Source organism: Berghia stephanieae, chromosome 4 (assembly GCF_034508935.2).
Source record: "Berghia stephanieae isolate SIO BIC M18660-M18661 chromosome 4, UCSD_Bste_1.3, whole genome shotgun sequence".
Classification (NCBI taxonomy): Eukaryota; Metazoa; Mollusca; class Gastropoda; order Nudibranchia; family Aeolidiidae; genus Berghia; species Berghia stephanieae.
In genome coordinates, this window is record NC_088363.1 from 67,540,399 (window position 1) to 67,554,529 (window position 14,131).

Below are 14,131 nucleotides of genomic sequence, written 5' to 3' on the forward strand. Positions count from 1 at the left end.
TTCCACAGGTTTTCACTTTTCTGATATTTTTCATATTAAAAAAAACCCATTGAATTCTATGCTGCCAAGAATTTGATTGAATGCTCACACGTTGACCATGCACGAAGAATCTTGTTAGCATGCATACTGTTTTGAAGGAGAGACAATTTTTCACATTTGAATTTACTTTTTCAAAGTGCAATATTTGTATTTTAAATTTCCCCTTTAAAAAAAAATAATTCTTTAGAACGTTTATATTTTTTTTCTACAAAAAATGCACTAGAACAAACAAAAAAAGTCTTTTCTTTTCTTTTTCTTTTCTTTTTTTTTATTATGTGGTGGTGATGCATTTTTAAAAAATGACATATTTTTAAAACCCAGTGACATTGACGGAAAATCACATTTTGAGGCAGTGTTTTCTAACTGAGGACGTTTTGTAATGTGACTGTTCATGTGGCATATTGTTGTCTTGCTGCTTGTGCTCATGGTAATGCAGAATTGATTGACATTGTTAGCAGTTTTCAGAGGAGTAAATCATTTTCCATTTGTTTCCGAAGGAGAGTCAGTGTATCTGTCCACCAAAAAAGTTGGTAATAAAATTTTGGACTTGAATGCCCAGCGCAGTGTTGTGGTGAGTGAAAGCTTCCAATATTTCTTTTTGTCTTATGTTTCAAGATTTTCAAGCAAAGTTCAACTCTGGGAGAACAAACGTGATCGTCTCCATTGAAATACAATTTCAAAGGTGTTATTAGATTGCCTTGTTGACGTTTTTTAACCAAGGAAGCCATGTTTATTTTAGTATATTAAGGTTTTTTAAAAAATCTACTTTGCTTTATGGTTATTTTTAACCCATTTATTAAATTTTGTAGAATAGTCACAACATAATGTTTGTGTATTGAACCTAAATATTATGTTGGAAAGTAAACATAATATATATGTTATGTTAAAATAATAATATAATAATATAATATAATAATAATAATAATAATAAATAATATATAATAATAATAATAATAATAATATAATAATAATATAAATATTAATAAATAATAATACACAACAACAACAATAATAATAATAATAATGATAACAATAATGAGATGTATATAATAAAATAATAATAATAATAATAATAATAATAACAATAATGATATGATAATATAATAATAATATAATAATAATAATAATAATAATAATAATAATATAATAATAATAATAAAATAATGATGATAATAGTAGTAATAATAATAATAATAATAATAATAATAATAATATAATAATAATAATAATAATAATAATAATAATAATAGTAATTAATAATAATAATAATAATAATAATAATAATAATAATAATAATAATAATAATAATAATAATAATATTGATAATAATAATAATAATAATAATATAATAATAATAATAATAATATTGATAATAATAATAATAATAATAATAATAATAATAATAATAATAATAATAATGATAATAATAATAATAACGTTAAATTTATTGGAGGCTTGCATTCAGAATTTGAAATTTTTATCACATTCTCACAATGTCTGGTTGCCATTGGGAATTCGTCGGAAATTCCAAAAGCAAGGTTGCAAGAATCCTGTAAAATGAAGCTAATGAAGCTTCAGTGAGGCAAAACACAGATGATTATTGAGTTTAGAGTTTCCCACTTATTGTAATCCAATTATTCTCTCTGAAAATTTACTAAAATGAAGGGAGCCAATTTCATGCAGAAATAAACATGCCCTCCATTTTTGCCCCATTCCATCAATTTCACACTTCATCAAAAAATATAGTCTTGTTACCACCTGCCTATCAACAAGCATGATAAAGTCTATTTTGACCTTCAAATGAACAATCACCTATTTATCACAGATCTGTGTTCGCGTATTCTTTGTGTTAATCATGATATACAACATGCATACTCATTTTACAAATATAAGAAAAATTATCAAGAAGATGAATACGATTTATAGAAGATATTATTGTGTGTTTTTTAAATTTAATTACATTTTTTTCTCGTAAATACTAGAGAGGTGGAAACTCAGAAATACTTTAGTTTATTCATTTAGACGAATACTTAGATGAAAAAGGGTGTACAACAAAGATCATATCTTTCTAATGTGTTCTCATTCTGTTTCATATTAAATTATGATTTTTTTACATTTAAAATGTAAAGATTAATTTAATTTTCAATTGTTTCAATCTGCTGAAGGTAGATGTATGCAGGAGTTAAATGTTTTATGAATTTTTTTTAAATACTGTTAAAGTAGATATTTTTGGGAATTTTTTTCTTCATAATTTAATCAATTTTTCTATTTATGTTATGTATATAGCAGACCTGCCTAATATTATGAAAAATTTGCAAAATTACGAAATTGTGGCTCCAATTTAAGAATTTTATGAGCATCTCTAATTCTTTAAAGCTTAATGAAAATGAAAGTAGATGCCTACAGCTGCTACATACTTTTAAGGATTTTGAAGGGATATTTAATGAATATGAGTGTAAATTGTTGAGTTTTAAAGTTAACTATAGCAACTACGATTTTTATCTCCTAAAAATTAAGCATTTTAAAATTTTCAAGTCTGCAGGACTGATATAGAAGAGATGTCTTGTCTGTTATTTGTGTAGATTATGTTAAAGGTAGAAAGTATGAATCAGTTTCACAATTATGATACATTCGAAAATGGTTGATAATATTATTGATGTATTGCATTATATAGAAGTGATATTGCTCCTGGTGTTGAGTGTGAGTATCTGAATCGCATAAGGATTTTAATCGTTGATTCAAATCCTGCTTTAACGGTAAAACAACCTTGTGTCACCATGGGTCATCGGGTTGTGATCTCCTATGATTCCACCTGTAATTACTGCCATTGTAAAGAGAGAAAAAATCTTCACATGGGTAAAGTAAAATATTTGGCAACAAAATGTATCATGAAGATTAGCTTTACTTTTCCTTTTTTGAAAGCTAAAGTGCCCATCTTTTCAAAATGTTTTAGTAGTAACCGTTTTGAATTTTAAAAAGTCATTTAAGAGCTTACCTTTTAAAAATTATTCCTATCTCAAATTGATTTAATTTGCTGCATTGTTTAGTCTAATTTAATAAACATTCATACATGCATACGGACATGGCTTATTTTCTCCTTTCTTTACATCTGTATACAATTTGTAAAGTGAAATAATCACACAAGTGTTTAAAATTTATTTAATTTAATATTGATTAAAGGTCGGTTGTAGAACTTTTAAAAACAATCTTAAGGTATTTTTTTGTGATTTTTTTTTTTTTTTTCATTCTTCAGTTCTCTCAAGATCTTACAGCTGCTGGAAACATGTTTGTCTCCAAGGATGAGGACTCTTCAGGGGAGATTGAGATTGACGATAGACAGGGCCAGTGGCTGAGACGACGACGTTTGGACGGGTCTTTAAATCGCGTCCCTCTTGGATTCTATCCCTTGCTGTGGAATTTGTTGAGCAGAGTTAGTAATCTTAGTAATGATATCTGTTTTTTTCATTAAGATTTCATTTTTTAAAATGAAATTCACATCAGAATGCAGGGTTAAAAATTACCATAAGGCAAGTAGCCGTGTGATGTAGTGGTTAAGCTGTTAGACTTGTAACCTAGATGATCTCAAACTTTGTAGTTCTTTTTTTGAGTTTGTTTTTGTTTGTTTGTTTTTTGGGGTTTTTTTTTGTTTAGTAATGCATTGTTTTTATCATCTTTATCAGTATCTGCTACCATTTGTTTTGCCGTTTTTGCTATGTTTTGTTTTTATACATTTTTATTTTATTTTATTTATTCTTTTGTTTTGTATCGTCCTTATCATTGTTATCAGTATTTGCATACTATTTGTTTTGTTGGATTTTTTCATTCAATTTTCTATTTTTAATAATGTCAATTTATGTATTTTTCTTTTATTTCAATCTTTATTATGATATAACCCAAATAACTCTGAGACTATGTAGCCACACCGGCCAAATGATTCTCCTGCTATTTTGACCAAATTGCCCAAATAATCGCTCCCTATCAAGGTGATTGTTTACAATTCTGTTACAGAAGCAGATTAGGTCATTAAATGGAAGTGGATGTCAATTATAAGCAGTCATGAATATTAGTTTTTCTCTCTCTCTCTCTGTTGAAATCTTGAATTTAGTAAATGTTTAGAGTTATTTATGTAGCATATAGCACTCTCAAAGTATGATCATAAATTAAGGGATCATGAATTCTTTTTTTGTTAGATTCAATATTTGATTCTGAAAATGATAAATATAGCAAAGATGCTTTGTTTTGTTAACTTGAAAAAGACGTTTGTGACTTTGTTATCAATTTAGACCGAAAATATGAGTGGACAAGACAAGTTGATTCATTAATTTGCTAATTATGTATTTCTCATTGATGTCACATGATATTGAATAATAAATTGAAAAATTAGGGAGTGGGCACTGGTACTGGTATAAGATAAAGATCCGAAAAAGTGTTTTTGAAACAATGCCAGACAAAGCAAGAAGGAAAATAACAAGAGAAAAAACAAAACATCTCAAATCAAGAGGTCTGAAGTTTGATATCCCTAGTCGAGGAAGACAAATTTTTTGGGATGTTTTTTTTGTGTGTGTGTGTATTTTTTGTTCTTGTTTTGTCTAGCTCAGTGTCATACACACTTTAAAAATAATTTTTATTGAACAATAAATGGTATTTCAGAAGCTTTGAGAATTAATTAGGAAAAAACAAAATTTATATGGATTCAAGAAAAGCTAATAATTCAGAGAGCTTATCTGGCCACACTTTATTAAATATTTTGTGATCCCTTTCCTGTTACAGTCCCGTGGTATTCACATCAAGGGTAACTTTTTACCAGGAACTCTCACCAGAGAGGTAAGTAATCCCTTTGAAAATAGGAGAAATTGCTTTAATCGTTTAGCTTCTAAAAATGATTTGAAGATGCAAAGTCCATACAGATTTTTATTTATCAAAATAACTGGTTGTTGAACCCCAAGCTCTTTTCAACTTAGTATTCTTTGTACAATTTTACTAATTTAATCATCCAAGAAGTATGATACGCAGTTCCAAAATAATTGGATTAATGACCAAAGATTTGTAATGTGTCCAAAGTTCAGATTTAAGATTATTATATATTATATTTCAGTTTAGATGATACATATATTTTGTAGTTCAGCTTTACATAAATAAAATTGTGAATCTGAATGTCCCTTGGAAAACAATCCCATTAGATTCGAGGTAATACAATGTCTCATATAAGGACAGAAATACAAAGCCTCATGAAAAGGAATAACAGACATAGTTGAATTCCTTGGGGAAAGGAAGAGACATTTATAGTTTACTTGACCAGTCTACAAGGGGAAATGGAGAGCCTGTACCTCTTGTGTACAATTTTACCCATGTGTTATTTCTACCATCTTGATTTGAATTATCTATCCCCAGATGACTAAAGGAGAGTTCAAGTTTGCCTTGCAAGTCGAGATGGTCCTCAACCAGATCCCTCAGCCAGAATACCGGCAACTGATGGTTGAAGCATTGATGGTACTTAGCATGATTGTGGAGAGTGACTCCAGCCACTTAAACATGTCTCAAACAGAAATTGAGGTCGACAAGATTGTACAAGAAGCCAATCGGCTTTTTATTCGCGACATGGTGAGTAATGGTGCAATGAAGCTGCATTTTTTAAATGCTTTTTTTCCTTATTTTTTCTTTTTTTAAATTTTAAACATTTTGTGGTCATTCTTGTGTCTGATATTGTGATCACTAGTGCCTTACATAATAGTTATTTCATTTATACAAGTATCAAATGTACAATGCACAATTTTCCACGATGAATAATATATATTATAATATTATATATATATATATATATATATATATATATATATATATAATATATATATATATATATATATATATATATATATAATATAATATAATATAATATGATATATATTATTAGTCTTTTACAAAAGAAACTAGACAGTTTATTTCTGCTAATAGTTTAATACTCATTGGAACAAATACAATGATATATACATATTTGGAAACTAGACAAAATCTTGTTTTCTTTTGGTACATAATTTATTTTATTTGTGATAACTGTTGATAACTTTTTATAAAAAGTTATTTAAAAAATTTTCCAAAATCGAGCACAAAATTGAAATCAGCACTCATGACGCACTTCAGTATTTTGTATATATATATTCATCGTTAGAATTGATCAATGCCACAACTCTTTGTCTCATTGATGATGTCAGCTGATGGGCTGTTTCTGCTGGTATATCATTCTGAATTGTATTTATTCTATTGAACATTTTTTTGGATTTTGTTCAGCTTTCTTGTTCATTTTAGCTTTCTTTTCATACAATCACACATATGTTAAATAGGACTCGTGTCAGGTGACGTAGCTGGTCATCACCCTTACATTTAGATTATTTAGAGAAGCAGATATTTGTCGAGCATTATGTGTTGAGGCTTTGTCATGTTGAGTATCACTTGATTATTCTGATTCCGAATAAATAGGACTGCGATTTGTTCAAGGATATCACGGATGTATAGGTCTGAGTTGAGTCTTTGGTTGGTACGTTTTAGCTCAGTATTTCCACCACCAATTATTACTCCCCACACAATTATAGATCCAGATTCTTGGTTTGTTACTTCAATGATGGTTTCGTCATTGAAACGTTCACCCGATTTTGATTGCACGAAATTCGTTTGTCTCTGGAATCAACTTCAAAAAGCGATTCATATATAAACAAAAACGTTGTCCCACACATTCTAATTTCAGTATTGGAGTTCACGTGCCCATCTCAGTAGAGCAACTTTGCGCAAATGGGTCAGCTGTGGTCGAATTATGGGTGTGTGATTTTTCAAACCAAGCTCACTGAGCATAACATTTGGTGCGGCAACTGCTAGTAGCAACACTTATGCGAAATTAATATTGAAATATTTTTTTTGCGCATTTACATCCAAATTTTGTACCAACCTGTTTGGCAGTCCGTTTCTGCTTCTCACTTAAGTCAATAAAACATGTGATATATCAACAGAAAGAAAAATTTGTCTACTTCTTTCGAGATATATAGCACATACCAATTTGCTTTCTCTTATGTGAGATAATAGCAAATAAAAACTGTTTAGTTTCTTTTATAAATGACTATATATAGCCACGTCTCTCCAATCTGAACACCTCCGTTTCCTGGCATTTTTTTCTGGATTACAGAGAAATTCAGGTAGTGGAATCAGTCCATAAAGTCTAAATAAAGAAGAAAGAAAATACACCACCAGGCAACCTGTCTGGATAATGGAGACAACCAGATTGTGGAGTTTCGGATTAGAGAGACACAGCTTTAATATTTAGTCTCAAGATGCTTTTAAAAAAATGTTTAATTTATTTATGACATCGCTTATTAATTTATTGTATAAATTACATGCAATTTAGTATTTATATTTACTTCCTGTGTGAATTGGAGATTACTGAGTGTATTGGGACATTGCTTTAACTTGAGATAAGTTAAGACATTAGTCTGCCCTCATGCTGTGGTTTCTTAGGCCACTGTGAAATGTCAAAGTTGTCTGATCATAAACTGCGTATTCAGCTTTAATTAATTTTCTTTAAAATGTCCCTTTCTTTCCACAATAACTTTGTTTTCTATTTGTTATGTTTTCCTCTGGTTACAAAACTGAAGGCTTCTTTGGGGAATCTTTTGTTTGTTGAAATTTATTAACCACTCTTTCCTTGGAGGGGGTCCCAATAGCTCATTTGGTAGAGCACTCGCTTCACACGCCAAGGGACCAAAATCGATCCCGGGTGCAGTCAAGATTTTTTTCTGATCCCCCTTGTCCACCAGTAGTGATCGGGTAGCTGGGTCTGTTAAATCTGGTGGAAAGTACTTTGCGATAGACTAGCATCCTATCCAAACGGTAGCATGCAATTGCTATTGTTGTCCATTTCACACTATTGAAACTGGGATAAACTCAGGCTCCATGGAATATACAGTGATGCCAAAACTCCGATTTCATCAGAAAAAAATCCAGTCTGGAGCAAAAGATTCGGGTTACGGGCAACTTCTGTCAAATTCCGATGAGGTCTTATTGATCCAAGGATACCCCTCTGAACCACCACTCCTATCACCACATCATCATCACTGCCACTACTACTACAACCACCAACACCACATCATCATCACTGCCACTACTACTACAACCACCAACACCACATCATCATCACTACCAGTAGTACTACAACCACCAACACCACATCATCATCACTGCCACTACTTCTACAACCACCACAACCACATCGTCACTACCAATAGTACTAAAATCAGCAACACATCATTGCTACCACTACTTCTACAACCACCACAACCACATCATCACTACCAGTAGTACTACAACCACCAACACATCATCACTGCCACTACTTCTACAACCACCACAACCACACTCACTCAAGTACTAATCAGACATCATGCTCATACTCTACACACCAAACACACACACTACCATTATACAACACAACCATCATCACTCACTATCGTACAACTCTACACAAATATCTCTACCTACACTCATCATCACTACCACCACGTCATACTCCACATCATCACTACCACTACTACAACTACAACCACCGCATCATCACTACCAGTATTATTACAGCTACCACCACCACATCATCATCACAACTACGACTGCTACAGCCACTACCACCACATAATCATCATTACTATCAAAACTGCTACACCCACCATCATCACATCATCGCTATCACTGTTACTAACTACAACCACCACCACATCATCATCACTGCCCCTACTACTACAACCACCATCATCACATCATCGCTACCACTGATAAATAATTGTTACAACCACCACCACCACCACATTATCATCACTATCCCTACTACAACCACCACCTCGTCATCATAATCATCATCATTACTACAATTAATGCAACCACTACCACCGCATCACCATCATCACTACTACCACTACTACTACAACCACCACCACATCATTATCATCACTACCACAACTACTGAAACCACTACCACCCCATCATCACTACCACTACTACTACAACTATGATCACTACCACAACTACAAACACCACCTCATCATTACTGCCACTACTACAGCCACCACCACCACCACATCACTACCACTACTACTACAACTATCATCACCACCTCATCATGATCAGTACCATTACTAATACAACGGCCATCACCATATCATCATCACTACCACAATTAATGCAACCACTACCACCACCTCATCATCACCAACACCACATCATCACCACCACTACTCTTACAACCATCACCGCCACAACATCATCATTACCATTACTATTACAGCTACCACTTCCACATCATCATCAGCATCACTACAGACACTACTACTATAACAACCACCACCATCATATCATCATCACTACCATGACTATTACAGCCGCTACCACCACATCATCATTGCTACCATTATTACTACCACCACCACCACCACCACCGCATATCATCATCACTACAAACACTACTACAACAACCACCACCACCACATCATCATCACTACCACCACTGCTACTACAACCACCACCACATCATCACTACCACAAGTACTGCAACCACCACCACATCATCATCACGACCTATTTTTATTTCCATAACTCTATCAACCAGGATGGTATAAATGAATAATGAATTTGATAATCTTTTATTTTATGAAATTTTAATTTGTTTTTTTTTTTCTCTTCAGAAAATGTCTCCAGAGGTTATAGAACATAAAATTTTAAATTTGTTTTTCTTTTCAGAAAATGTCTCCAGAGGTTATAGTTATAGAACATACAATTTTAAATTTGTTTTTTCTCTTCAGAAAATGTCTCCAGAGGTGATAGAACATACAATTTTAAATTTGTTTTTCTTTTCAGAAAATGTCTCCAGAGGTTATAGAACATACAATTTTAAATTTGTTTTTTCTCTTCAGAAAATGTCTCCAGAGGTGATAGAACATACAATGGGAGCTGCTGGTATTTGTGTTTTCCTGTACGATTCAGCCCCAAGTGGACGCTGCGGTTCAATGGCTTTCATGTGCCGGGCTCTCTCGACCATTCTAAAGCTACCAGTCAATGCAGACAATTCCATAGAGTGCTCTGTGTCTTAGGGTGAAATTTGGAACTAGATAATAAATTTTTCCAATAAAATGTTAATTTTTTTCCAATTTTGTCAAAACTAGTATTTAATTATTTTCATATTATTGTGCAGCACTGATATATGGCAATTCGGTGGAGGGGGGGGGGGGGGGTGGATATCAGAGTTGTTGTTTTTTTTGTTTTTTTTAAATTTCTTAAATTGGCTTTCTTCTGAAATTATTGTTTTGGCTGGTTTCTCACAAAAGGTTTTAAAAAAAGCATCCAGTTTTGTTTAATTTTGCACTTGCTTCATTTCCTTTCTATGAGTTGGTAACAATTTAAAAAAATGTTTTTTTTTAAGTTAGACACCAAATTATACATAGAATTCCAAAGAGTCTTACAGCGTACATTATCATAATGAATTCTATATTTGGATTGTTTAATTATGTTATTATTTTTTTTCTCTCTTAAATTAACTATCACACTACTCAACTTTTACCCATATGATTTCAAACGCATATAATGGTTTGTGTAATTGAGGTTGAATTAATAATATGACGGAATAGGAAAGAATACACTAAATATGATTTTCTAATTTTACGTTTCTGTTTCAAGTTCATTCTCAGTGTATTTCTTCTTGAATTTACAGGCTCAAATTGTTATGCACTTGGTTTTGTCATGATATGAGTATTATACTACATCTGCCTGATAACATCAGATAACTAATAGATTGAGAAACAGGTTCTTGATGGTTTGATCATAGAAAATACTTTTTTTTAAATATCACATTTAAAAATAAATTTAAATGAAAGTTTCTACTGTAAAGGAAATATTTATTTAAAGTTAAGTACAGTTGTGTAAAAACATGCAAGTCTGAATCTTCTGCAATCAGGGAAATAAAGAGAAAGACTGATTTAATTTTCATACAACACAGACGTCATCACTGTACTTTCTAAAACAAGTAATCAAAATATTTTAAAATAATTTAAATCATTATCAAAACATTTTGTAACATAAGCTTGTGACTGTTGATATCATAATGATCCTGCTTATATAATTGTAACTTTCATGCATTTTGATTGAATTTATTTTGATTTGTCTTTTAAACTTTGAATGTTTTTATTTCTCATGATTAAGTTAATTATTTAATTACAAGAGACAACGTCTGCAAAATACCCTCTGAAAGGGCACATCAGGGCCTGACTTTTTTGTCATTGTCACTCATCTAATCTATGAGTCTGCTCAAAGTTGCTTAACTTTGTTTTCAATACCAGACATGACTGTGACTCAGCAACTGATTTCACAATCACTGATCACTCTCTTTTCACTGGCCATATAACCATCGCTTAAGTAATCCAAGTTTCTAATTATTTTTAATTTTGTGGTTTTCTTAAACGCTGATGTATCAGAGACCAGATGATTTGTGACTTAGTCATTTCAACCCGTAATCATTAGATCTAATTTTATGTAGGTATTGACAAACACCAAAATAAATGCATAAACCCTGTCATTTAGATTTTAAAGTGAAGAATAACATTTTAGGAAATAATGTCTCTAGTTACATTACTCAATCTTCAATTAAATTATTTTACAAGATAAGAAGAAATGTTGTGATGCTTTATTTCCTTTATTTTGTTTTCTTTTTTTTTTCTCTCTCTTTTTTTTTAAAACTATATTTTTAAAATACGGATATGTTAATTTTATATGTATGCCTTGTTTCCAATGGACACATCAGCTTTATATTTGAAATACTCATTACCCAGTATTTATTAGACCTAGAGGAGGACAATATTTTTTCTGTCATCTTTAAGATTTTGCTTGCGCTATACAAAGAAAGGTTCTTTTTTGTAAAAGTTCCATCTTATTAATTATACTTTTCCCACCATTTAGTCAAAAAGTAGCTGAGTGCAATTTGCTCTTTTTTTTTGTTATTAATTGCGATGTAAGCTGTCCCACATATTTCTCATTTATTTACTATATAACTGACCTTGTTTGATTAACCATGGAGAAATTTCATATTTTGTTCTTCGATATTTATACAATGTTTAGTCTAATTTAAGAACTGAGAAGTTGTTTATTGCTTATTTAGAATACCACAGCCACGTTATTATATTGCACCTATTGACTTTATAAGAATTTATTGGATGAACGGTCTTAACAATGTACTCTAACCTAATTTCATTCAAACTTTTATAAGATTTGATGAATAAATTGTATGCCTGATTTCTCGTCATAGAGTTATATGAAATACACCAGGTTTCTCAATATTGTCTGCATTTTGGTTTTGTTGATGAAAAAAAAAATTTAAACAACCTACCAATTAAACTGTAAAAAAGACTTTATGGCGCTTAAGTACCTACTTTCTTGTTTAATGGGCCTCAAGAGAAGAAAACAATATGACATTTTAGCCAATCGATAAGCAGACATTACTCTCTACTTGTGGTATATAATGTATGTATTTCAATGACAATCCAGATCCAATATTGACAGGACTGGTTTCTACCTATAAAGAATATCATTAATTTATTATTATTGTTATTATAATAATAATAATAATAATAATATAATAATAATAATAATAATAATAATAATAATAATAATAATAATAATAATAATTATTATTATTATTATTATATTATTTATTATTTATTATTATTACCATTACTTTTCAATCAATGCCAAATGAAGATTGGTATGAATCTAGTACAATGCCTATAAATAGGTTTATTATTGAATTTATTCTCATTTGTCTCTTCATATTCATACCTTCCTTTGTTTATTTTGGATTTGAATTTCAGTCTTCATTTCTGACAAAGGGAGACATAAGCTGTAAATAAACAACAAAATTATCTTCTAGCAGACTCATCATGTTCATTGTAGAGGTGCAATACTTAAAAGTCTGCTGGTTGGGGGGATTCGAACGTATGGAAATAATCTTATATATTCAGTGCAAAGATTGTACATAAAACCCCGCGTGAATTGTAAATCCCTATGCAGCATATCGCAACTTTTTTTGTTTCTTTTAATATTTATTTCCTTTAATTTATTTTGTTCTTTTTTAAATTTATACCATGATGATTCCGAGCCCATGCGTGTAAAATTTTTTGCATATTTATACCAAACTCCATAAATGTACTATTTATTTCAGCTTAACCATCGAGGAAACCATTGACAACATTTCATTTTTTATTTTTCAAATTTGCTTTCGCTGTGTTTGATATAGCCATTTGCAGTTTTATAGTGGTTGTATATATCTAAATGAGCACAAACTGTATTATGTCATATTCCCAGGGAAAGGTGCCCTAACATCAACCACCTTCCTTTGAATGACACTTCTGGATGGGATTCCCGATCTCCCATAGTGGGCAGGGAGGTACTTACTTTGTCTTCTATCCCCCTATATCTGTTTTCCAACATGCTTTCTGTCTTTGTCTTGGAATGAAATGACTTGGTTTTGTCCTGGCCCTGGCGGGATGCCCTTGCTGAGAGGGAAATGGTCAAATGTATAGATAGATTTGGGAGATGATATTTTTTTCCTTGTAAATCATCTCTTTGTTATGCAGTGTAGGGGTCTGTGCTTATGTCTGGATGAGACTTTTAGGTGATCTCAAACTAAGTACTTTGATAGTGTGCTCTCGGAATCTACATCTGTTTTCTATTTGAACAGATTAACCTTTGTCTTACCATTTCTTAGGTACTTTAATTGACTTTTGATTACAATTTTCATGCAACCTGCTATTATTTGTTTCAAAATGGGGAAACAGAAGAAATCCTCTTTAGTCGTTGGGGGAAAACTTACTCTCAATTTTCACCTCTTAGAAAAGTTGCAGCTAATTTTTTTCAAGAGTTATACTTCTTGGCCTCTTCTTCAACCAAGTTCTATCACTATTACAGCTTTAAACCCTGGTCGGTGCAAGTGCACTAGGTGCTCTTTTTATTTATAATGGAGTTAATTTTACTTTCAATATTGCACTTTTTAAAGTTTACTTTCAATATTGCACTTTTT

At 31.3% G+C, this 14,131-nt stretch overlaps 1 protein-coding gene across 29 annotated transcripts in view; it reads left to right on the top strand.

Moving 5' to 3' along the window:
* The window catches only part of LOC144971088 (putative phosphorylase b kinase regulatory subunit alpha), an 80,738-nt gene extending 68,310 nt beyond the window's left edge, over positions 1-12,428 (top strand). For 27 of the 29 annotated variants that reach the window (XM_078911475.1, XM_078911465.1, XM_078911470.1 and 24 more), the window contains 4 exons: positions 3,293-3,469; positions 4,810-4,863; positions 5,431-5,640; positions 9,981-10,300. In XM_078911475.1, coding sequence (XP_078767601.1) covers positions 3,293-3,469; positions 4,810-4,863; positions 5,431-5,640; positions 9,981-10,157 — 618 coding nt within the window. In that variant the 3' untranslated portion in view covers positions 10,158-10,300. Of the gene's footprint in view, positions 1-536; positions 611-3,292; positions 3,470-4,809; positions 4,864-5,430; positions 5,641-9,980 lie in introns of all 29 variants that reach the window. The other 2 variants (XM_078911451.1, XM_078911471.1) reach the window with 2 other exon arrangements.
* The last annotated feature ends 1,703 nt before the right edge of the window (positions 12,429-14,131 follow it).